Source organism: Alligator mississippiensis, chromosome 10, assembly GCF_030867095.1.
Source record: "Alligator mississippiensis isolate rAllMis1 chromosome 10, rAllMis1, whole genome shotgun sequence".
Classification (NCBI taxonomy): Eukaryota; Metazoa; Chordata; order Crocodylia; family Alligatoridae; genus Alligator; species Alligator mississippiensis.
In genome coordinates, this window is record NC_081833.1 from 3,613,185 (window position 1) to 3,640,200 (window position 27,016).

The window sequence follows — 27,016 nt, forward strand, 5'->3', positions numbered from 1 at the left end:
TTTAATTCATACACCCAGCTACTGGAGCTATTCTTCTGGCCCACCAGTCCTAGTTATAAATGCATGCAGAATATTTACTTTTAGGAGGAGACAGTCTGCTCCTCTGATAGTTTGCATGGTAATGACCCTCCTGAATGTTCATAAATCAAGGGAAGAAACCGCTCCGGGACAGTGACAGCATGGACAACACTAACGGGTTTTCCATGAGGCAGCAGGTCTAAGAGGCTGGCTGTGCATAACAGAACAATGATGTATTCACATGTTCTTTCCTAGAAAAAATTTCTCCTTTGTTCAATTTTCTAAAGTTCCAGCTCCAAACTCTCCCCCTTGGGTCTCCAGAGCAGGCTGGCTGCTGCCAACTGAGACATGCTCCATATTACACAGGCCTCAAGAGCAGATAACAAATGTCACAAGAACCGGCTTAAATTGAAGGCTTAATATTTAACAGACTATTAACTAAAATCTTCTGACAAGGAATTCTGAAGTTGCTGGCACCAACTGTGCACTGACATCCTGATTTATAAAAACAGCAAAGCAGCACATTGAAACCTGGATCACTGAAGGAAACCCCGTAATTCCAAGTTCCCTTATGAACCTTTCACCTGAAGTGTAACCTCCTCTTTCCCAACCACACCAAGTTTCCTTCACCCAAGCTCCTCACTGATATAAAAATGAACGATTCCAGTTGCATAACTTCTGTTCACAGGCAGTTGGGCTTACTCACATGCACCTGTTATTTGCTTCCTCCAATAGCTTCCCTAAGACTAGACCTTCAATTCAGCTAATTCCTAGGCATTCCTCTTCCTTTACATTGCATTTAACAGCAAAGCTGACAGAACCACCTCTTTGTAGTTCAGGCAACATTACACCCTTTAGGGTGGAATGCACACAATCATTTTGCTAAACTCACTGTTAAAAGTCTTGCTGCTTCCTTTTAATCCACGCAACCTGGAGTTAGCAAAGCCTGCTCTTTAATCAGGGACTGAGCTGTCTAGAAGTTGAACATTCACATTCCAAAACATCCCTGCAAGCCATCTGCAATAAGCCAAGCTATACCTACCCCCACTGACCACTGATGACCACGTCCCACCTGAAGGGCCGCCTCGTGCCACTGTAGCAGTAGATGCTTCCCCTGGTGCATTATGAGATACAAATTCTAAGCCACTTGAAATTGTACCCCTACCAGTAGAGACTCTGTGACCTCGAGGGTGCCGTTGTGCCTTTGGAGACATCCGTGGTGGCCCTGGGGAAAAAAACAACACATCCCCATACTATGAATATCAGTCTGTTACATTAAGCATACCTACATTCACAACCAAATTTAAAGCTTCAAATCTCCATAACCCCCTGCTATAAAGGCAATGTAACAAACTGAGTTAAATTGGTGTTGGCCACAAATGGGGGCTCCAGTGGCTCAGTGAAACTAGGAAAATAGTATTGGTCCAATGAACCTAAGTTTTGACATGCCCATCACCTTGTTAACAGAGCTGTTGTTCAGTGACAGCTTCAGAAGCTTTTAACAAATAGGGTGCCAATCTATTGCCAAGAGAACTGAAATTCATTCCTGGCATGCAGTTCATTTTTGCCCACTGTAACCCAAGCCAAAACGTAAGTCTACTAGCTTCTCTAATGGAGTGCTGGAACCTGAAGTCATAAAACTAGTTCTGAGCTATAAAGCATTCACAGGATATGGCTTAAGAAGTTCAAGGCTAGAACTGCTTTCTCGCCACAGGGTCAGCACCCTTAGGGAAGTCTCCACTGGTTGACCAGTGCCTTCATGGGGGGGATTAGTGAAGGGTTCTCCATGCAGCCTGCATTATCCACCTGCGAAAGGTCACTGCCCAGCAGCAAGTTCCACTGAACCAATTACTGTTTTCTCAAGGATCAAGCCTGGTCTGTGACTTCAAGAGTCTTGAGCTCCCAAAATTAGAGACTGGCACCTCAGAACAAGGTATGGAGCTTTAGAGTTGAGCAAAAACTTGCCATAAAAAGCACCTATCGAACTTGGCGCAAGTTCTTTATAATGCTCAACATTAAGGAAAGATTGAGTGAAAATACTTCCATGTATTAAAGTTCAGACTTGAAGACTGGCACTAGAACAGAAAAAATAATTTGCACCCAGTGAACGTGTTAATCAACTGCAATATTTCAACCGTTTAAAAAGCGTGGACTCTAATAGAGAAAAATATAAAATTATAGCTTTCTGTATTCAGATAAAATTCTGAAGTATCAATTAAGTCCAGCAGGAGACTTAACAGCTTGAAAAGAGGCACTCTGAACTTTACCCACCAATTTTAAGACTATTAAATTTTAATCCAAACTATCTACAGGCAAACTGGAACCACATTTCCCTGAAGAGAGATTTTCTAAAATGCTGTTTTTTTAAAATGTGTGCATTACAATAAGAAACACCCCACTTCAAACCTGATGACTGACTTAAAACTGCTAACAAGTGAAACCAGCAGGCTGGATTCTCAAGATCTGTCATTCAAGAAGGCTAGTAACAATGGGCAAAAAGCAGAGTCAGTCCTACAGGTATGTCAATCACTATCTCCTTACTTGGCAGAAGTGATCTTGAAATTCTATCATGCAGGTCACACCTTATCAGCAACTAATTCAGGTGGTGGGCAATAATCCTCTTTTGCAGAAATGTCAGTCAAGAATAGCTGTTAAGATACCCCTCCAAACTGCCTGCATGGCACACTCTATACAACGTGGGTCCCTTTCTTCTGATTTACTAGGTTATGTTGCACAGTCTAATGTTGTGAAGGTGCCCAATCACCACAACACTAGAGCACACCATACACCATTTAAATTTAGATGTTTCCCCACGCATAGCTATGCAATTTAATATATTATTTTAAATCAGCATTGGTAGCTCCTAAAAGTTTACCTGTGTTGCTGCTCCCCTTACATAAACCGTAAATCAAACAGACGCACATTTTCTACAGGTTTGTTTCTGAATACCTTATTTTAATCCTTATTTCGCAGTGCACTTATTATAGAATTCTATGATCTGGACAGAAGTGGCTCCAAAGAGTGTAACGAACGTAAAACTGTTGTGGTAATACTAGGATAATGCTCTTGAAATTTCATTCAGATTAAAAAAAAGATGTTTTGGAGAAAGCCCTCTAACATATACTGGGGTCCACCAGGTTGCTGTTTTCTGGGTTAAGACACTGAGCAGCGTTACAAAGCTGAGCTTATTCCATACCAACTTGGGAAATTTCACAGCTTTATATTGGTGTTTTTGTAAAGTTTCTTTAAATAAAAAAGGTTAATAGAAACAGTCTGATAAACTAAACTAAAGTTAAACACAAATTATAGGTTAAGTAATGAAGAGGAAAAACAATTTTGTAATTAAACTCACAAAGGAGTTAAACAAAGACAAACAAAAACATGAACAAATCGTGGTATTGTACCTTCTGAAGACATGCGTTTAGGCATAGTAGAGACAGGAGCTGGAGAACCATGAGCAGAGGGGTGAGACGGGGGCCTGGATGGCCGCGAGGGGGGCCTGGAGGGCGGCCTTGTAGGGGTGGCTGCCCGAGGTGGAAGAGAGTTGGGACCTGACTGGTAGCGAGAAGGTGGGCGAGAGGAAGGAGATGGGCAAGGCGATGGCCAGGGAACACCTGACAGAACAAATGATATGAAGGAAAGTATAAAAACTAAAGAAAAATCATGGGGGAAAAAGGTAAACAGAAAAAAAGCAAAACATGACAAAAATGATTTCATATACATGTTTAACCCTTTGGGGACACGTTTGGTTCTTTCCACAAGTGGTAAAACAATCCCGGCCAGCTTGCTTTCCCCTCTTCTGGACTGGTCAGATTTAATGCAACGTGAGCTCCCCAAAGGGTTAGTTTAGGATCTACAAATACTACTGAGGAATAGACAGTTAAAGCTTAATCTGTTAGCTTGTTGCTTATATACATGTTTTACGGTACATAACTCTCGACAAGGTGCATCAATAGTTACTAACAGATCCTGAATGGCGATCCATGTACACAGCTGACTATATAGCTATTATATATCACATCACACTTAATGAGGAGCAGTATCAACTAAAGAAAGTACTTCTTTACAAAAAACAGCCGTGTTCAGTGTCTGAAGTCGGACGTTTGTGCCCTGTAAGCATCTGTAGAGGGCTCGTTTAACATTTCAGAAGAACAGGTGTAACAGTGACTCTTTCCAAAGCCAAACAACCAACTTACAGCTGCTATAACTGTTTTAAGCATTATGTAAATCAATAGGAGAACAAATAATATGGCTACAAGAGGGAGATTTCAAAGTCAGCACTGTTGGGCAGGAGTCTGTATTGCAGATCAAAATATTTAAATATGTATTTAAAAAGAAAGCATCACTTACCTTAAGCTAGCAACTGCCCAGGCCTTCTCCCCAGACAAGTGCAATTAAATATTATATGCTGTTTCTTCACATATGTTACTCTATTTCCCCCTGCCAAAGCTGCATTTACTACTTAAGTAACAGTGCTGATATATGAACAACCAGCAAACAGGGACTGAGTTCATTTGTCACTGGAAACACTGCTGCATTCTGGGCAATTTATATACAGAAACACAGCAGAAGATGCTCAAGAATATTTATCTGGAGAGAAGATTTCTGGAAAACCTTTCCTGCTGTATCTGACTGTTTTATCTTCCCACTGGAGGCTATAGCCAAGCTGTGCTATGTCACAATAAAACCAAGGTATAATGCAATGCTGTTTTCTCTGGGAGCCGGACTGAATCCTCACATACAAGGGCAAGAGTGATTTCTTCTGCTACTGGTGAAAGAGGCAGGTTTCAGCCACAGTTGCTGGACAGCTGAAGGTTAGTACTGCAGCTCAACTCACTTGCATCCTAACACAAAAGTTTGTGCTCAATATCTTCATGACAGATTTCATCTAACCTTTAAAGATGGACGCAGCCTGCTCACCTAAACATGGAAGTGTTTTAGGAGAAGGCATACAAATAAAATTCTCTCCTGCAACCAACTACATATAAGCATAGTTGAGTCATCATTTATCATCAGGTCACATAGATCAAAACCAAATAAGAAGCATCTACGGATACCTTTTTAAACATGCCACATGCTCACCTAACTATTTTGTCTCTTTTTCACCTAACTGGATCACAGACACCATTTCCAAGATTTTAAAATAAAAACTCTCATCAATTAGGGCTCATTTGCTTAGCACAGATACTTGCCTCCATTCACTACTCTTTGATCTGCTCCAGAGTTTGGACTGAAGTCTGAAGTATGGGATCCAGATCTCGAAATGGGGGGCCCCGAGCCAGCCTGGCCCATCCTGGGCGAATTCTGCCTTCCACTTCCCCAGGACAGGACATCTCTATTTCGTTGTCCAGGAGGAATGTACTTGTTTTCCCTGAAACACAGCAAATGTCTTTCACTATTGTAGCCAGAGTTGGATGATAAGGACAATGCTTTACGACTGAAAAATAACATCATTTCTCTCCATAAGTTTCCCTCATATCTGCCTCCTTTCTCCACCCCCAATCAAAATTAAGATAAATTCTACATTCTAAATGCTGCTATGCTCTTCTGGTTCAGTTACAGAATAAATGACTTGACATGCATCCAGAATCACCAGTTATGGACTGCAAGCCCTCTTGCAGTGTGCTGTGATCCTACAGGGCCATGGCTGATTCAGCACTGAACTCTGACAAGCAACTCTGGCATAGCGGATGCTTTACTGGGCAATCTGCAAAGCCCGCACTAAAATACTAGGTAACACATTAATGATGGCTTGCTCCCTACTCTCTAAGCAACTTCTGGTTTGGGTGTTTGGTTTTTTTAAGCCACAATTGCCATTCCCAGAAGCAAACATGTTCCAAGAACTAAGTTACTGCCACAGCAAACTGTAGGCCTCCTTTATACACAGAGTAGTATTTTGCTTTAAATACCTAGTGTTCACACCATGTCCTTCTCGCTCACTGGAGTTTCTCTGGACAGCAGTATATTTTTCTTCTTCTGTCCGGTCGTCATTTTCCAAGGCAAGCCGAGCTTTGTACTGGGCACTTGATTCAATTTCTTCTGCAAGCTGAGTTGCTCTTGCTTCCCGTTTTAAAAACTCTTCTGAATTATCCCTCTCTAAGGGCACCCTACAAGAAGGGGAGGGGGAGAGAAAAACCAAATCTGAGATGTATTTGAAGCATTTAGGTCACCCACAAAAACTATATTTCCCAAAAACAGAGCTTGGGCTGCAGCATATTTCTCTGACTAGCAAAATCCCTAACCATAAAGCAGGTGAGGATGCTGGCTTTCAGCACCATAAAGTGTGCTGGTGATTAGCTTATGAGATCTTGACAATGAAACCTTTTAGTTTAACTTCTGAGCTGAAATTCTGTGGATAGACTGTTCAGAGGACCCCTAGAGCACAAGAGGCCAAGGCTTCCTGACATTCAAATGGTGTCAGACACCTCAGAAAACATTCATTCTGGGAACATCAGCCACCGCTGTTATAACCAGTAGCAATGTGGCAAGATGGTATCCAGGAGAGCAAGACCATGGTACCCATCTCGGACATGAGGTAACAACACACCTTTTGAAAGTGTGCAGCAATCCCCAAGTGAAAGGCACTACAGGAAAGAGCTGCACCAATGCAATACAACCACTGAAATAGCACACTAAAAGCAAAGTGAGTTCAGGAGTGAACAGGCAGCTTTAAATTTGAAAACTGCTTTCTTCAAGAAAGGAAGTCCAATTTTTTCTTCCACCTACTTTACTGCCCTTTAAAAAAAAATAGGTTGCTTTATCAACGTATGGTAGCACTCGGTTTTTGCTTATTCTGAGAACTGAAGCATCTTCTCAGAAGTATGAGATCATTTCCTCTGCCTTGTTTTCAGCTTGGCAAACCAATTTTACCCCAATGCTCCAGAAGGCAGCTGCCCAGCCTGCTTTCATTTGCTACTTTAAAGATAACACGCAACTCATTAAAAATGCCAGAAACATTTATTTTTCTTAGTACACAGGGCCTAAAGGCTCCAACTGAGATTGGGACCTGACTGTTCTGGGTGCTGCACAGATGCAGCGAATGACAACCCCCACTCCAATCAACCTGTAACTAGATAAAACAGGATGGGAAGGGATGTGGGTACAGTGACTCATCTAAGGTCAGAGGAAAGGTGAGAGGCAGAACTAGAATATAACTCACTTTTCCCAAATCTTAGTCCAGGGACTAGAGCACTGGACCACAGCCATTACAAATCTGTTGCTGGAACACCAGGCACTAAACCATGCACTACTTTCCTCTGCCACTCTCTAAACTGCTAAGTGGAGTTACACCTTCCAGCTTGGATCATAGCTAAGACTAACAGAACTGCCAGCACCAGCTTCAATTTATATAGCACCCAACAGCCACTGGCAACAGTGCTGAAATGAAAAATGTGCCACAACGCAGCATTCACCTTGTATGGTTAAGGGCCTGCAGACCAAGCCCTACAAGGAGAGACTAGAGGAACTGGACCTTTTCAGCCTCCGCAAGAGAAGGTTGAGAGGCGACCTTGTGGCTGCCTATAAGTTCATCACAGGGGCACAGAAGGGAATTGGTGAGGATTTATTCACCAAGGCGCCCCCAGGGGTTACAAGAAACAATGGCCACAAGCTAGCAGAGAGCAGATTTAGATTGGACGTTAGGAAGAACTTCTTCACAGTTCGAGTGGCCAGGGTCTGGAATGGGCTCCCAAGGGAGGTGGTGCTCTCCCCTACCCTGGGGGTCTTCAAGAGGAGGTTAGATGAGCATCTAGCTGGGGTCATCTAGACCCAGCACACTGTCCTGCCCAGGGCAGGGGGTCGGACTCGATGATCTATTGAGGTCCCTTCCGACCCTAACATCTATGAAACCTGCTACGAGAACAGAGGCAATGGCTAACATTTTTGACAATGGAGCAAGGCATGCTCCTGTTGTCCGAGATCTGGAAACTGCCCCACACATTTCTTGGTATTTTTGTTCTCACAGTGCTTAGGAACCTAGACTTCATTGTGCTAGGGGCTATTCAAGCACAGGATAAAAACCAGGCTCCTCAAATGGAAGTAGGGATATACGGTGCTTTAAAAAACTCAACAAAAAACCCAATTCTTTTTCATAGAAAGAACCAGTGCAGCTGTATCATGATAACCAAGAAGTAGGCAGAGAAGGAGTGTTTTCAGAGGCTGATAAAGAAGAAATGGAAATGAGGAACAGTATGTCTAGTCACTGTAGCCAGGTGTCAAACCATCTCAACCCTTACCAGTTCAGAACTGAAGAAAAGGTTTGCTCAAAGGACAACAAGAAAAAAAACAACCCTCCAAGCTTAGCAACTGCAGAGACACATCTGCAAATACTCAAAATCGGGAACAGACTCAGCCAGAAATGGATCTTTTGCTGTACTTTTCTTTTTTCCCCTTTACTTGCTCATAATGCTGAGAACATACAAGGAAGACATACCTCCTCCCTGCTCCTCCAGCTGTAATTCCAGGCAGCTTAGCAAGCAGCAATAAAGAGGAAACTGCCAGTGTTGCCTTCTCTTGATGGGGAAACAATGTTTCCCCAGAGATTTAAAGTCACCATTAAGTTTTAGCTCCCATAACTACCCATGCGGAAGGAAGACGCCAGAAATTCAAGTTCAAAGTACAAAGGATTCTGGAGCCAGAGGAGAAGCACAAGTTTTGGTCAATCTAACAGAGCAAAAGAGTTTGGTTTGAAGCCAACATGGTAAGCACTTTGACTATCGTTGCGCTGTAGACCAATGACAGTCCAACCCTTCCCTACAGTATACTGGTTAACGTCTGCACTGTCCAACAGGGCTTGCATTACTTTACTCATGACTGAAAGAAAGATATGCCCAGTGCAAGAAGTTAAGAACACACCTTTGGTAACATTTTCTGCAAACAGCTGCAAGTGATCTCCTGAAGAGCCACTTGGTTCAGACAGCAGTTCCTGAACCCCAGCAAATTAGATCCACTTGGGCAAGAGTGAAAAAAAAAGAGGATTCTTAAGGCAGAGGGCAACGCACAAATGCCCCAATCCATTGGGAAACAAAGTGGTTTCTTCCAGCACTTGCCAACTCAGACTGGATTTATGCTTTGGGAATCAGAAAGTGGTAAAGACCAGAAACATACTTCTCTGCTGCTGTCTTTGGCAGTCACACCACTGATTTATTTTACAACTAGTTAACAGTCTATGTCTGACAATTATTAGGGATGAGTCCAGGCTTCAAAACAAAGTCAAGGCGGAGTAGAGATCAGAAGGTTTTGTAAAATACGGTAAATAATATCTGCTTAAAGTTAATTTGTGGCGCACAATGCAACACCCATGCACCCTCTGAACACTAGAACCATGTCAAACATCTGGGGAAGACAACTGTCAGGGATCAGCAATGAAAGGATTTTTAGAGATTTTTTCCCTTAACCTAGGAAATTCAATTCATTCATCAGAATCAGATTTAAGCATTTTCTTTAGAAGTTACCATATATAAAATGTTTCATTCTTTCAGTCTTATTCATAAAGAATTTCTGTTAAAAAAAAAAAAAAAAAAAAAAATGTATAAAAAAAAAGCTTACGTTATAAATAAATTGTTCCCACTTAAGGGGAAACGTATGGAGATTATTTCATTTGACCAGAAATGGGTAGTTTGGGAAAAAGGAATTCATTAATCTGCTTGGTAAAGGATCGTTGGGATCTACCACTTTAAACAGGTAAACATTCTGCATCTTTACAACATAAATTTAGATGAACGATGGAGAAAATTAGACAAATCTAACAACAAAAATATATTGAAACTTACGTATAAGAAGATAAACTGCTGTCATAAGTAGACACTACACCATAATTTTCTTCATTGTAACGAAACATGTCATTGGGATCCCATCCATTAGACTAGAAGAAAATGATGCTTGTTTTCATAATAGTACTGGTAAATACATTCCCTGAAATGTAGGGCTGGTGGCAGAATTTTGACCTTTTGCCCTTACTCATAGGTCTATAAATCTGATTTTCAGATGCTGAAATTATAAATCCAAATTGAGATTTTTTTTAAACAACATTTGCTAGAGCCACATATTTTAACCTCAAAAACCAATACTGATGCTAGCATCACACCCATTTTGCACTGTAAGATGTTCTGTCTTGCACTAAACCAAAAGCATTAAATTCTTTTACAGGAAGTGGCAACCAGATGCTTTCAACTTGTGAAACGTGGAAAGAGTGTGCCTCACTGTGGCAAGTGCTGGAACTTTTCAAATGCACTAACCAGCTCAATTATCTGAGGAATACACATACATGCGGGGACATCTGCATGCAAAAACAGCATTATGTCCTCACTTCTTTTCTAAGCAGAGTGCGCTCTGGTCTTTACTAAGACTTCATTACTTTTGTAAAAATATTAGTTTGCAACAAGATTTCTATTAAATACTTGACGATCCAGTAAGGTAGAGCTATAGCACAAGCCATGTGAAATTTAACTTTTAGAAAGGGTAAGCATTCTTCCCAAACTTTGAACAAAGATTTAAGAACCAATATTGATAGGGTTACGGATCAGAGGCGAATGCGATGCACCACTTTATTTGTATTTTTGCACATCACGTTTTTTGCAAACTCTTGTAAAACTAGCTCCTATGTCATACCACAAGTAACCAAGGTAAGTTAACAAGGAACACAGAAAACCATCCATTTATGAAGAAATTTCCCATCCAGTAATGCAGGACCTATAGATGTGCTGTTTCTGTACTTCAGTAAAAGCCTATTTTTGGAACTATGAAGCTTCCTGTACCAAATCGATGGTCCATTAGCCTCCTTCACTTGAGCCCCAAATTCACCAACATGTATGAATGGGTGCCCTCAGTTTTTCCACAGGTAGGGGGGGAGGGGGGGGGGGGGGCAGCAAATTATGAATTCAGGATTTGCACTGTTCAATGAAAACTCTTCTATCCCAACTAATTGTTAAATCAGACAAGGCTGTTACTGCAGCAGCTGCCTTAGTCGGTTTTTTGCCAATATCAGCATCTGGGACCCTGCTATACTTATTCAAATCACAGTGAGAAATCTGTGGTCTCTCAGCAAGTTCTGAATTTCTGCAGTAAAAAAAATCTATATAAACAGAGCCATGATATTTAAACAATTTTGCTTGAACAAAGAGTATTACTTCTAGATTAAAATTCAAGAACACTGTGCTGAACAGCAAAAGAAGTTACTTCTTTCTAGGGAGACGTCAATGCATGATAAAAAGGGTTACTTACAACATCTGTGTCTAAAGCCTCCAGCTCCTCACTGGTGGTCGTCTCTCCACCATCCCATGGTTCTAGGTCCTTCTCTTTGTGTTCACCATTTACTTTAGCACTAATTGCTGAATCAGTAAAAGCATCTATGGAAAAAACAATGGAAAAAAACAAATTTGGTTAAAATAAGGCAACACGCATTTGTGTTTAAGGCGTAGTCGAACATAAAGCACAATAGCATTACCCAAAATGGTTTTATTTTCAGTGAATATTATACTCTCAGCTGTTTTTAAAACATCCAACTAGTATATGACAAATACCATATCACACACAAAATGCCTGACTTCCAATGTAATTGCTTCAAGCTGGCACCTAATTCTGAAAATTTCAAGAAACCAAAGAACAGTGGTCACTGCTTCTCTTTTAATACGACAGTCATATTTAACATGACTAAGTTTACTCATTACAGCATTACTTCAAGAGAGCATCATCATTCATCACTACTTTAAAAACCAAAATATGGTTCAAGCGTAGTACAACCGTTTCATATGACTATTTACCACAACAGATACCCAAAAACATTAAAGGCAAATTAATACACCTTTACCCAGGATGTCTAAATTATGCCACCATCTAACTCAACCCCAGTTCCTTCCACTGCAAGGTTTCTTTGATGCCAATGTTTACACATTTGTAGTCTCTTTATAATGGGATCCTCCCCACAGTGAAGCTAGAAATGCTCTTTGCTTAGTACATCAGTTAACGCTTTTAGCAGTGTCATACTGTTCAAGCCACAAATTACTAAATTACATAGTAAAATTCAAGCACTCCTATCTCACATTCTCTGCACAACTAGAAACTGGAATGCTAGAAACACTTGAAGCTGCATACACTATGAATATACTACTAGCCAGGTGTACCAAGCAATCAGCAACTGGATCATGAACTTTATTTTCCATGCCTGATTATATTCTATTCAAACCAGATGGTAAGAAGTACAGCTGAAGGCATATTAGAATATTAGAATATTTAAGTACTTTAATTTTAAATAATGAAGCCATTCAACACTAAGGAAGCCAAATTCTGGTATTTGTGAAAAACTAAAAGCTCAAATCTGCCTAGAGATTCTTAAATGCTTTAAATAAAGGACTTAATCTTTTAAAACTGCTTTCAGTCCATTCTGTTTCAGAACTTCAAACTTCTCAAAAGAAACAGATGGAAATAAGTAATTTGACAGTGAAATCAGGGTCTCATCTAAGAGATTTGGAAATGGTGGGGACCAAACCATTAGACACTACTAGACATGGAAGAATGCAGGTTTAAATTTATTTTAGCAACATCTGAAATTGTATTGGAGACAAATACACAGTGAAGCTATGGTGAAAAGAATTTACATTTATGTAAGTGGTCTACATGCCCCTTATGGTCTTCTACAATATCTGAAAATCTGCTTTAATAAAAACCATCAACTACGCCAATTATTCCAGCCCTACCCAACTTGACAGTCAAATTGTAGTAACACTCAACACTGTCTCCTTAAACACATCCTTTTGCTCATACTACGAACAGAAAGACCAAAGGAGAGAATGCAAAATTAAGCATTTAAGAGTAAATAGTTTGTTAATTGGCAAATAGTAAAAAAAAGTTATGAAACACTGTAAAAGGCAAGATTTAGGTACTCAAAATTCCTCCAAAATACAAGAAACTCTTTCAAGATGAGAAAAAGTCATACGTGAAGCAGACACCCTGATGAGGCCAGATCACGGACTGCAAAAATACATAATAAAGACAGCTTGTGAAGTCACTGCAAGGTCTGCCAGTGAAGCTGCATCACAGCTGTTAAGGGGAAGCCTGATGCTTGAGCTTGGTGAGGACATACTATAACTTGTTACTGGCATTTTGCTAGTAAAGGCTTTTTGACAGCTTGGAAACTGTTCTGAAGTAGACCTGTAGCAACCTCCAGCTTCGTAGGTCCGGCACAGTATCATCCAAAAGCACAGTAAATCGTTAGAAAGCAACAGATTAAAATCAAGTGCCAACAAGGGTCAGAACAAATAGAGCTGAACTTTATGCACACATTTTATAAGTGCACAAGCAAAAAGGTACTATGATATGTACTGGAAATGATAAAAACAAGATGCAGAAATAGGGAAACAGTAACTGTCAAAAAAGTTATCCATTTCTGATAAAACAATAAATAGTGATGGGGAGGCGGGAGGAAGAAAAGGAACAAATCAAAATACAAACACAAGCTCAGTTCTTCAGGCTTTCTGCTTGGCACCATTTCATTTCCCTGGAAGAGACTATCACATTCACTACTATACACCCTTCAGACTTTGAAAAACAGGGATTGTCATACACCTCTTACAAAACCACTCTGCATCTTCAGGGTACGTCTCAAGAATGCATTTAATAGAATCAGGGGAAAAAACCCCACTCCTGTTGCTTTCTACATGTACAACATGGGACAATAGCTCTTCCAATGTTTGTCATTACTAGCACAATACAGAGAGTAGGTACTACAACAACCCAAAGGCAAACAGTAACAAGAGAACACACTTCACTTCACTTCTCACTTGGCGTGTCCGCATCTACCTGATCAAGCCTTCAGAGAAGCTGTTAACCATGAATGGGATGTGCACAGGAACTAAGCATAAGCCTATTTTAACAGCAAACTCAAGTCCCACAATAAACTGAGCTGTTAGAAAGAAACTGGCCATCAATTACTGGCCGTGTCCGCAGGGGACAAGACAAGTAGCAGCAGGCTGAAACTGCAACAAAGGAAACTTAGGTCTCGTACTAGCCATCTACGTGGGAGGTTACATGCTGGGACGCATTACCTAGAGCGATTACAGGATCTCCATCACTAGAAGTTTAAGTGTAGGTTATACAAATATTGCATGCGTTATAAACGGTTTGGATAGTGATGACCCTGCCCCAAGCTGGGGGTTAGACTGCTTCCCCCAGGTTACTTCCAGGCCTTTTCTAGGATCTGTATCAAGAACAAATGCATCCTTTCAGCTCCAACTTCTCTCTCAGGGATCACTCACGGTTCAGTCAAGAGGAAATCCTAGTTTAAATTGGATCACTATAGGGAGGGGAATCTTCCCCCATGGAATATAGCCAGGATGAGATGAGAGAATCCATACAGGGTCCAGAAAAGGAATCCTGCATTTTACTGATGTAGCTATTAACCTCTATAAAACAGCCTCAATACTACAGGGAAGTTAGACATTTAGGACAACATGAATAAACACTATGTGAATGGTATCTTATCTGCCCAGTCCACCTATTCCTTCTCTCACATACTTGTGAAAAGTGCTATAGAAAAACATTCAATAAAAGGCTGTAATGGTTTAAAGAAGGGGGCAACATAAAACCACACACTAATGAAGTCTACCAGACAAACAGCAGGCAGTCTCCAAAGTGCTTAAAAACAGTAACACTCCATTATTTAGGATAGGATTAACAGAAGCCAGTTCTGTTTTAAGGCACAGAGAGGGTCTGCTGTTTTCACCTATGCCTCACTTCAGATCCATTTCCTGAATCCGGGTGACGGTGACCAACTGTACGAGGGCTGCAGAAGATACTCCAATGAAGTGCTGCTACCAATAACCCCTGCAGAGCAGTAATAAGAGTTGACGCCGAATGCGAAACGGAGCGCAGATGACACTAACAGCTCTCATGACACCTGGACAGGCAGCCAAAGTTTTAAGCAATTCCTTTTTGTGCAGGGTAAGACTGAGGCAAAGCAACTGAATGAAGAGAGGCCTCAGGCAAGCAAACCCAGTAGCAGCCTGAGCGGCAACGTGAGTTCCTGGCTAGCTCCGCATTGCTTCTCTGACCTACTGAGGGCAGGACCTCCTTGCCATAAGACTGGTGGCTGATGTTCAAGCTCTCCAATTTCCTGTTTTGAAACCTGCCGCCAAATCAGCGAACAGTGAATTATAAAAAGTACTTGTTTCTCTACGTGGCTCAGCTGCATGTCATGCAAAGACGCGTTACATCTGCACTCTGAGAAGCTTCAGTTTACCATGCATTTCTGAACAAGTCTGTCCAAGCTTGAGGGATTAAATATTCACAAGCAGTTAGATATTGGCCCTTAACCTATTCTGGCTTTCTGGAGTAATTGGATACACATTCTTCCTTTTGATTCTCAAGAGCAACAGAGAGATTCAAGTTCTATTAAACCAGTCTGCTTCATGCGCCAGCAATGCTCAAACTAGGCCAAGCAAACTGAAAATCAAGTTTGGTGCTGCTTGAAGTAAACTGTGGTTGCGACTTAAGAGTTTACTGTGCAACCAAAGTATTTGCAAGGTGCCTGCCTAGCACCGACTTGGTAACATTAAAATTAGCTACTTCCAGCTTTGCCAAATTACACACATTTCCTTTGTCTGTAACGTGTGCATCGCTATCCTCATCTGGAAGGATCCCCAGAAAGAACTTCAATAACCGCATTCCTTTCCATTTTTGTTAGATTGCTGGGACCAGTCTCAGATTTACAGTACAGTCACAAAACGTGGCAAAGGAAAGACTCCTGTGGCTGGACTAACAGCACTCACAATTCTGAACTGCCTTGACACCAGCTGGCTGCAGCTGAAACTTACTCCAACTTCAGCCACATGAGAGGGCTTGGCTAGCAGGCATTCCAAAAAAAAAAAAAAAAAAAAAAATTCGACACAGCTTTTCTGACTCCAAGGGACCTGCTCTGCTAAGAAACGATGCCCAGGCAGCGAGCACCTGCTGAGCTGAGTATACCAACTTCTTCCGCAGGGCTAAACCCAAGTACTCTTAAGTTTGCTTTACCCAAATCCTTAGTCTTTGCCTTCCATGGAGCACCACAAAGGTGCTGAATGGTAGCTTATTGCCAAGGCCTGCCTTGCACATTAAGCCCGTGGCTTCTAGTACTCCCCGCACACAAGCTTTGCCCCATCACCATGTTCTGCCAGCAAAGTTATTTCAGTGAGGCAGCTGAAAGGGTCACACTCCACGACAAATATAGCCAGGACAGCTAGCCAAGCGAATGGCCAGCAAGCCATCTTCCACTGGCAGAACCTCTGTGGGCCCAAGGACATTGTGTAGCTGGTAATGCTGTGTCCATGCTGGCAGCCGAACCACCTTAGCACTGCTGCCGTAGTTCAAGCAACAGCGTCCAAATGGGGGAGACAAGGCTTTTCTTCCTCATGCTGCCCATAGTGCGCAGGCCTCATCCTGCTGTGAAACCTAGCAGCATAGGCTCTCTTCTCCATGGACAAGAGTCCAAGGGAAACTAAGAGGTGTCCACATGAACATGTATAAACCAAACCATTACACTTGAACTGAGGTCTGTATTTCACTGTCCTTTTTACCCTCTGGATCTTCCACAGGAAAGAAAATCCTTCAGGAGCATAGAACTAAGCAGCTATCATATGGTTAAACTGGTGAGTTAAGGGGCTAAATCAGAGCTTCTTGTTATGCATCTCCTCCTTTAATTCACAGATGCATGTAAATCCAAGGGCTGGGTGATCTCCTTTGCAATAAATCCCAGCCTGTTGTGGCAGAAACACTTAGCATCTTACTGTTCTCAACAGGTGCCACTAAGCTAACTGGAGGCGACACACATCCAGAGTTGTTCCACTGCATGCAAAAAAAAAATACCAATTTCCTTTCTTCTTTTATGGACCAGCAAAGCAGGGACTACAGCAAGCACAGGATACCTTAGGAGGTATGTGATGACAAAGAAGAGTTCTCCAATTGAAAGGAGCATAGCTGGGCGAATTGTGAATATCTTACACCAAAAAAAGCCTGAGGTCTTACAGCAGTGGTGCCCAACTTCTGGCCACATGGGCCAAGGGTTGGCGTATGGGCCTAATTGTGCACGCCAGATTGGGGTGGTGCAGGGCCACATCACCTGGCCCCTGAGGCTCCCCACAGGTCTGAAAATTTGGCAGCAGGCGGGCAGCAATTAGCACTGCCATGGCTCCCATGCTACCAAATTTCTGGAGCCTTGGGGAGCCCCTCAGGCCAGATGACACAGCTCTACAGGCTGTATCTGGCCTGCAAGCTGAGTTGAGTACCCATATCTTAGAGCAGTGTTTCTCAATCCATGCGTTGGGACCCAAAAGTGGGTCACAAGACTATATGAAAGGATCATAAACAAAAACTTTAAAAAAAATGCATTCTCCTTTAAAGGTGAAAAATGTGGGAAACCATGACTTTTCCCTTGCAGGCTGGCAGAGTTCCAGTTGCAGAGTTCTCAATACATTTAAAAGCTGAACCCATGGACTCTCCTATTGCATTTAAGCATAGCATCCAAGTGACTAATAAAGCCAACAAACATAATAATTGTGTTTTTAACAACAACTTGGAAATTCCTATCGCTCGGTTTCACAGCTTCTGAAGAATCCACAGCATGAAAAGACTATCAAATATTACCTTTGAAAGAGCTAAAATGACCAGCAGCTCTAAGACATTATTTTCCTCAAGACAGACTCCGAAATATGCTTTTGCGTACCTAAATAAAAAACTACCAAGTTGGGGAGCACCCAACATTCGTGCTCATGGCAGTCAACAGGACACTCAGCACTTCTAGTGTCAGGGCTGTCTTCACTTAAGTGCCTAAACACAGCTTTGGGAGCCACGATTTACAATTTAAAGAGACCTCCATTGTTAAATAACTTAAAATAAAGAAACCTACCTCTTCTTGCGTAATTGGTATCCATATCCTTAAACTGCACCATAACAAAGTCTGAAGGCTTGAACAAGATACTCTCTACTATGTCTTCGCGTTTTGGCCCCAAACTGGATTCAGCAGTTTTCCGATGAGCAGCATCAAGCACCAAATCACACTAATATTAAAAATAGGAGCGAGTTTAACATGAAACACCTTGAATGATAAACACTCAAAGAATCACTTGTTAACAACCAACACGCATCCTCCACAGATCATCACATAAATTTCAAGCAGTGAACAACTCCATGAAAACTAAGCCAATTGCATGCAATTCACAAAAGGAAGAGGTTGGATTTCAACAGATTTACTACAAATTATTTGCTCAGCTTTACTACCAAGCAATTCATCAACCATTAGTATTGCAGGAAAAGTGATGAGAGATAAAAAACAAGTAAGTCAGTTACCTTAGGACTGTAAGTTTTAAAAACTCCTTCATATATACCTCCGTTTTTCACTTGTACTTCACATTTGGAGCCCTAAAATGTGAGAGAAAGAAATCAAAGCAGCTCTCTAACAAGGGCTGTCAAGCGAGATCTGAATGCTTTTCAGTACCGATGCAATGAATGACTCAATATTCAGCCACAGCTCTACCCAACCACTGTTTGTGTATGCTTTCAAAGACGCACCTATGCTTTGCAGGTGCAAAGACTCGTGTGCACCTACAGCTTGGTCTCACAATGTTTGTAGGTATAAGTTCCAGCATGTACTTATGGCACAGCTAAGTGCCGAGCAACTGGTCAAGTACATATGCAAGTGTTTTTTCCAAGTGAAAAGCGCATGTATGTGTATGTGCGTGTAAGACGAGGGTGGATGCTGAAAGCCTGCCCTGAAATATGTCAGCAAGAATGGGGGATTGGTGGGATAATTTGCTTCTTACTTCCTCCTACCAGCGTTTTTGGTAAGTTAAAGCATAAAACTTGTGTGCGCGCAGTATTCAGGCTTAGATTTTTGGATGACTAAAATAAATGACATTTTAAAAGTTATCTAAAGATAACAAAATAAAAAGCAGCAGGGGCATGGAAGAAATGCACCCTACCCCTCAAAAATAACCCACAACACTAAGTTAAGAAAAGTCACCACTGTCCGTCTTCACAGCACAGTCATGGCATAAGATGCCTGCTGTTTGAATTATAGGGCTTAAATGTTATGTAGTTTTGTATTCTACAGGTCCATATTGGTAGCTATAGAGATGTTTTACTATCCTGCCCCACATGTAAGACTTACAACAACTGACGTAAGTATGTGAACCATTCTCATGTTTGCATAGATGCCATCAAAAGAAATCTGAAAGATAAAAGCGCTATTGTCAGAAAACAATGAAGCAAATTTATTTCACCATAACAAAATCAAAAGGAATTCAAAGAAGCCCTACTTTCAAAATATATTACAAGTTTAAAATTGGTACATACCAGTCTGTGCTGCTGAGCAAATACTCAATAAAATGTACATTTCATTAATCCACATTTCACTAGTTGACTCAATGCCAAATGAATCCATCTCTACCCTCCCATGACACCAAAACCCCATCCCTTCCCAAATGTCTCCCCAAGAGAATTTAATAGCTTTGCATTATGTCCTGAAAGTCGCCAAACTTGGAAGTCTACATGCTGGTTTTGTGAAGACTCCATGCAAGACTCAGAACTGAAAATGCCCCGATACCCTCATCCCCCCACCTCTTATTTAAGACAGCTAACTGTGGGTGAAGAACTTCAACTTCCATATTGTAAAAAGCAAACAAACAAAAACCCCTGCTCGCCAACATCTGTTGGAAGAGGTTTTCTATCACTCCAGGGACTAGCTAACAAACCCAGCTTCCATGAACTTACACTAGCAGGAGGTAAAAACATTGAAACACAAAGTGCCAAAGCAACTACAAAAATCACTATAAACCAACCAAGACTAAATTTACAACAGTACCAAAGTCTAAGATCCCAGGCTAAGCAAACTGACCACACAGGACCAGGAGGCTAGATTTGTCAGGTTTGCATATGCATACATGAAGTGATGAGAATGTGCGCATGTTGCGACATCTCTCCGCTCTCCTTGCCAGCTTCGTTCTTGTGAGCCAACACATGCTGAAACAGATGAGTACCCCATCATACTTTGAACTTCTCAACTGATAGCATCTTTCAGGCTGCGTCACCGTTTAGCTTAACCCACTTGTACCTACGAACTGAAGTACCTACGTTTTGTGATCAGGCATAGATAGTTCTTTGGGTAGATGCGATATCTTTTATTAGACCAACTGAGTAGTTGGAAAAGAGTTCTTAGCAAGCTTTTGGACGCAATCACCCTTCATCAGGCATAGGGAGTCTCTGCTGGTCTAAGACCCCAAGGAACGAGAGAGTTTTGTGACATCACCCGTTGTTCTGAGAAACCACATCTCAGGTTCATCCATACTTCAATACTTATTAGCATGAATGATTTAAGGACATCAAGGACACTTTTTAAGTGTTCTGATGTCAGCTTTCCAGACAATGTTATTACATTTGAGAGCAAGGGAAAATAGTGTACTTTACTATTAGAAAACTGATTTTATTCTTGGTTACAAATGAAGGAACAAGACAGACAGCAGTTCCCAAACTGAAGGTTGCAACCCTGAGAGGTTGCAGCAGTTACAAGTGGGGTCACAAGCACCTCAGAGCCCCTAGTTCACCTGAGGTCACAATTATGCCATCTACCTACAATTAATGGAGGACAGGGGTTTAACACACTTCAAATGCTCCATGGCAACTACCCTACAGCTACAGTTAAAACAAACAATTTTTTTTATTTAAAAACCCCCACAAAACAAGCACCCCTAGATCTGGACAACTTAATTCGGTTTCAAATCAGCAGTAGAGCTGCCTGGATACAGTTTTCAATGTGGATGAGCAACAGGGACAGACAGTGAGGGGCAGCTGGGGACTGGTGCATCCATGTCCCCTGTCCGAGTTGCATGAAGTTAATCTGACTGCAATAGGGGGTGCAACTGGACAAGTCTGGGAACAGTTGAAGTCAAACGATAACCATTTCAAGCCCTCTCCCATGTCGTTCTACCACCACAAACAAAGTAGCTCATTTATTGCCTTAAAAAATGAACAGCAATGAAAACTGCACATATCGTGCAATAAAAATTGCATACATCAAATCTTATTACAGGCTAGGTCTAAGCCCCAATTTATACATTACTACACACTGGGCTAACCCATAAAACATGTTTCAAAGCCATACAGATCAGAAATAACCAAAACTCCTGGTTATAAAGAAGCTAGCCCAACTTTGTCAATAGTAGCACTAAATCACGTCACTTTTTGTTCAGCGCAGTGATGGCTTGTACTACCTTTAGTGTTCTCCCATTTGAGGAAGGCTCTATTGTTACAGGCCTCAAATAGGAACAAATATGGCGGCATTGTCCCTTGCAACACCTATACATCTACTAGTACATACAGGTATGGTATAGCTGCCAAGAACATAGAAAAAATTTGGCTTCTAAAGTTCAGTGTTTTTGTTTTTAGGGGAGACATCTATTAACAAAGGCAAAGTCTATGATTCTAATCACCCAATACTTGACCAAGCGTTATCCAACTCTTTCTTTGTGGAGATCTTGACTATCCAGAAAGGCATTAAAAGGAACTATTTGACATTTGACCATCTCCCCAAAATCAAGCCAAATAAGCAGATTTAGGTCTATCTTTCTGAAACACCTAGTTCAATTTAGCAACTCATTTCTTGTATCTTAAGACAATACAATGAGAAATGTGTACTTACTGTAGGCTGAGGTGGGCCTTTGCCACTGCTGCGACCTCTGAAATTATTAAAATACATGCATCAGATTCAACAAGAACAAGGACAGGACTGCTCGAGTCACCCCCCACCCTCCTTCCAAAAACTCCAGGACCCCAGCAAATTAGTTGATTACAGAAAATCTACCCAAATTTACAGAAATTAAAAACCTAAATCAAAGGGCAAAAAGTATTTCCCCTGATAAAAAAAATACCCTTAGAGAAGCAAAGCAGAAGTCAACTAAAAAGCTCCCGTTGGATTTCTGTAGAAGAAGGCATTAACTTACAAGCATTTTAGTAATTTTAAATAAAAGACATCAATGACATTTAAAAGGGATTAAGAAACAGTAAAGCAACTTCTAAAGCAATTCCACTTTTAAGATAAAATGTTACCTCTTGATATGAAAAGGTCTAGTATTTTGATTAAGCTGCCCTTAACTTTATGGTCAAATACCAAGAATTACAAAGTTATCTAATGTGTCAAAGAGTCAGGTACTACAGCGGAGTCCTAAACTGAGCAAGCTAACCTTTGTATGCCCGAAAAAATGCAGAAATAAAGCATAGCAATATTACAGACACTACATTCAGCTAAGGTAAAAAAACATTTTCTGTTTACGAAACGGTAGTGTAGACGACAAAAGCATTTTGATTTCTTGCTATCTTAAGTTTTGCATTTCTAACTTCAGGGTTTTCGTTTTTGGTTTTTAATAGAGGTGCACCAATACATCGGTCCGATATTGGATTGGTACTGATATAAAGAAAATTATCTATATCAGGTATCAGCCCAATGGGGCTGATAATTTGGCGGTGGCAAGGGGGGGGGGGCGGCGCACGCGCGGCGGCACAGCACACATGAGCACGCAGGGAAGCCACACATGCGTGGGACATTAGCACGGCTCATAGGGTGGAGGTGGCTCCTGCCGCTGCTTGCATCCCAGGAGGGCGATGGCGGGAAGCATATGCCCACAGATCTGTGCAGTGCAGGACAAGCTGCAGCTGCAGGGTGGAGCCAGAGCCGGCACTGCACGGGACTGGGCACGGAGGTGCTAGCAGGAGGCTACAGCCACCCCAAGTTTCACCGCAGCTCCGCTCCCAGCCCCACACTGCCCCCCGGCACAGCCCCAGTCCAATGCTCCACCTCCACCCAGGCACCAGGAAGAGCCGGGGTGGGGCTGGGTGTGGAGCTGTGCCTAAATTTTGGGTGGCTGCAGCCTCCTCCCAGCACTACCAGAGCCCACACTGAGCCCAGCAAGAAGAGCCCACCCCGTGCTATACAGATCCAGGTGTGGAGGTCCCCCCTGCCCAGCCAGGGTGCAAGCAGTGGTGGAAGCCATCCACACCCCACAAGGCATGCCTCCTTCCTGTGCCCCTCCCTGCCCCAGCTGGGCAGCACCTGCCACTGCCCCATCCCTCACCATAGGGGCACTGATCTGCCCCACCACGCCCCTTCCCTCCTCCCTCCCCTTCCAGAACACTGGATTTACCACTCGAGGGCAGCAGTATCCAATATCATATCAGCCTATATGCCTCCTGAAATATTGGCTACCAGTATCAGTCCTCAAAATCTATTGGTACCCCCCTAGTTTTTAAAACACTACACCAAGAGAGATTTTGTATTTTAATGTCATCAGCTCTACCTCTGTTGCTCGCCCCTCACTCACAAAACAAAAAACTAGGCTATTTAGACTACTGGAATTTGGCAGGTTCCTTCCTTCTGTGGAGCTCCTCCTTCTCAAAGAGCATATTCATTTCAGTCCGGAGTCCAGCTGAGACAGACTTTAGTTGGTATGGACTGTGACGAGTAGTTAGCCATCAGCTGCAAAATCACTTTTTGATATCAAATTCCAATTTAAAACATGCAAAATCTTTTTTTTTTTTTATGCTTGAAACTTATTTTCATGAAGGGTCTAAATAGACATCCTGAGAATGCTGTATTCTAAGATTCAACTGCTGATTATATTAATAGTAAAAAAAAAAAAAAAAAAAGCAATTTCATTTTATATAAAATTAGAGGAATTCTTTTTCACCCCACAGAATCCAGGACGCTAATGATGCCAGAATATTTTTTTCTCTCTCTCAAAACAACAATACAGGCCAAGACTGAATATGGAAAATTTCAGATCCCAACCTGAAGTTTATTAGTTGAAAACTGGCTGTAAGAACATATATACTGGATTCAGCCCAAATCCTGATAATATGCATTTTCACAATGCTTTTCAACCTTAAATTTCATCAAAAGCATTTCACAAAGGAAAATAAAGCAAATTAGGATGGTCATATTGGCTTTAACATCTACATTTCCAACAGAATAAGAGAGTTCAGGATCAGCAATTCAGTGTCCTTACATCATTGAAGTATCATAAAAATGTGCAAGAGGGAACTTTAATATAGGCTTGACTACACAGGAAAACTGATCAAGACTGCCATTCCACAACACCTTCCCATGTGGTTATTTAATCCAGATTAAGAATGCCCATGCATGGAGTTACTGCAGAATAACTAGCATATTTTAAAATTCACACCTTCCTTTATTCAAGGAAACTTGCCTAACACTGGAAAATTGAAGATTCTGAATGACTAAGCTGGTATATTACACACATGAAAAAAAACCAAAAAAACCCCCAAAAACAAAAACACCAACACGGGAACCAAAGTAGAAAGCAGCAATTTTCTTACTGCCAAAAATAATCTATATTTACAAAATGGGTAATGTTCTGAAAAATGGCTCTATAGTAGAATATATCATATGTTACACAAATATCGTTGAAAACTGTTACAAACCCTCCCCGCCAAAACTTTGCTATCCTGAGGATCAGAACCTGAGCTAACAAATATTTATCAATGAAAACATGTTCAATAATTCAGCCATTAGGCACCTTGATTTGCTCAGAATGGAAACAAAATGTTTAAACAAAGAGCTGAGCCCCAGAAGGCATCAAATGCACGCAATTTCTTATTTGGAAACAAACTAATTATTTGGTGTTTGAAAAAGAACTTCTCCTACCAACTTGGAGTTCAAGCCATAAATATCCATGCCTACAGTCCCTGAACTTCAGGATCCCCACACTTCATGGGACACGACTGATATAACTCTACACATCAGTGGAATCGAACTCAGTCCACAGAAATTTAGACTCCACAGATGCAACCTAATGTTTTTCCCCCCCCAAAAAATGTTAGTCCTTTATAGATGATGGTGTTAAACTGATCTACTGTCACCTTCCGTAAGGCTGCACTGGCTTAAGTAACTCCAACTCAAATTATACCAGTGTATCCTACTGGAGGTTAACCACAAGCCTAAGACTAATGCCCTAGGACCAAACTTTTAAATATTTTACGAATGCGACTGTAACAACGCAGAGTTCTTATAAGCGAATGCGTATTGAGTCAACTGCTTGGGCACACGCACAAAAAAAGGCACAAACTTAATGTTTCAGCAGGACCACACTTCCCCCAAAGTGAAGTTGAATGAAAGAGAAAGCAACTCACTACTCAGGAGCATGAAGTAGGTACAGGCAAAATTAGTGCCTTACTCTTGACCAAGGCCATATCTACTACCCTCAGTCTCTACAGTTTCCCATTTTTTTAAATCATCAGCAAGATCTGCTGTGGGTAAAGGACAGGGTAACTGTGCATAATATCAGCCATGAACAAAGGCAGTGGACATCCATGTAATTTTTAGAGATCCCACCTATGAATCTCTCAAATTGGTCACAGAATCATAGAAAGTGAGGGCTGGAAGGGACCTCAGGAGGTCACATCTAGTCCAACTCTCTGCTCAAAAGGACCAGCCCCAACTACATCATCCCAGCCAAGGCTTTATATCAAGTCGGGCCTTAAAAAGTCTCCAAGGATGGAGACTCCCCACCTCTCTTGGCAACTTGTTCCAGTGCTTCACCACCCTCCTAATGAGAAAAAGTTTTTCCTATCCAACCTAAATCTCCCTGGCTGCAATTTAAGACCACTGGTCATCTGCCCCCACTGAGAACAGTCCAGCTCCATCCTCTTTGGAACCACCCTGCAGGGAGGTGACAGATGCCATCAAATCCCCGCTCAAGTCTTCTTTTCTCCAAACCAAGCGAGCCCACTTCCCTCGGCCTCTCCTCATAAGTCATGTCCAAACCAATGTTATTGCTCTCCGCTGACTCTCTCCAGTTTGTCTGTATCCTTTCTATAGTGAGGAGGCCCAAAGCTGGACACAAGACTCCAACACTGAACCAACCTAAGTACCACTGACTTCCACTAATGTTTAGGGCTCTTTTAAAGGTTCTACCATATAGACAAGAGGGTAGTTTTGTCTCTCTCCAAATAAGATCAACAACCTTGCTAGAAATGATGCCTATGAATGGTTATAGCCAGATCGAAAGGCACTCCCCAAAGCATAAAAGTTTCAGTTCACTCTAGTAGTTACTGTAGGGGTGGGATCTTCCCCTGGCTGTCAAATTGGTCCATGGGCCATAAAGGCTTGAAGGGAAAATGGCCAAAGAAAGCAAAATCAAGGCATAAAAGTACATCAAGACTTCCCTCCCCCTAGCTGAGCCACCATTTTAGCAAGGAGGGCAACCGGATGCTCTAAACTGTCACCTGTCCAGAAGAGAACGTAGTTTTCCAAGCCAGCAACTTTGTCTCTTATACTCTATACAACACTGTGTACTGATGATGGTCAAAAATCTCCAACAGCAATTTATCTGAACTCAGCTGTCCAATTACTCTGCAACAGGGGGAAATCCCCTTCCTCCCTTGCTGGCATCCCCTTCATGCAAAATGGTGCCACATACTTTATTTTTATGTGAGCTTTGCTGACGAAGAGGCCTTCCTGTTAAACAGGTCAGCCGCTTGTCAAACTCCAGGCTGTGGTGTGGTGCTAACCTGAGCCCTTTGTGAGCCCATCACATAGGATAATCCAGCTGAGCCTGGAACTGAAGGCAGTTTGCTTGCAGAAAAGTGATGTCAGCAGAGGTAGGAACCCAAAGGAGAAAAGATGTAGTCTAGCTTTCCTGCCGCTTTTATTCTTGCAGAGTTTAAACATGCAGCATTTAGTGTTTAAACAGTAGTCAACTCAACCAGACTCAAAGCAAGCCGGGCAGGTTCTCAAACTGCAGGTATCACAAGAGATTTCCATAAGAAAACTGCTTCCAACATCCAAGTTGAATTTGACCACAGTAAATGAAGAGGAATTTATATTTTCTTTTTAAAACCATCTCATTTGAGTCACTGTAAAGATGCTTCTTGGTCCATAGGCTTTTAGCTTGCTGGACTAAACAAAGTGCCTGCCTTTTTCTTATACCTTTCCAAGCTGTGGAAAGATCTATAATGCCTATTA

The 27,016-nt window shown here is 41.7% G+C and overlaps 1 protein-coding gene across 10 annotated transcripts in view; it reads right to left on the bottom strand.

Annotated features, from left to right (window-relative positions):
• The window catches only part of ATXN2 (ataxin 2), a 66,741-nt gene that overhangs the window by 25,366 nt on the left and 14,359 nt on the right, over positions 1–27,016 (bottom strand). For 7 of the 10 annotated variants that reach the window (XM_014598476.3, XM_059713367.1, XM_059713363.1 and 4 more), the window contains 10 exons: positions 21,680–21,716; positions 19,154–19,213; positions 18,334–18,405; positions 17,894–18,044; positions 11,239–11,363; positions 9,789–9,880; positions 5,928–6,125; positions 5,211–5,389; positions 3,423–3,632; positions 1,061–1,243 (listed from right to left, as the gene is read on the bottom strand). In XM_014598476.3, coding sequence (XP_014453962.1) covers positions 1,061–1,243; positions 3,423–3,632; positions 5,211–5,389; positions 5,928–6,125; positions 9,789–9,880; positions 11,239–11,363; positions 17,894–18,044; positions 18,334–18,405; positions 19,154–19,186 — 1,243 coding nt within the window. In that variant the 5' untranslated portion in view covers positions 19,187–19,213; positions 21,680–21,716. Of the gene's footprint in view, positions 1–1,060; positions 1,244–3,422; positions 3,633–5,210; positions 5,390–5,927; positions 6,126–9,788; positions 9,881–11,238; positions 11,364–17,893; positions 18,045–18,333; positions 18,406–19,153; positions 19,214–21,679; positions 21,717–27,016 lie in introns of those variants that run through there. The other 3 variants (XM_014598479.3, XM_019486818.2, XM_059713366.1) reach the window with 3 other exon arrangements.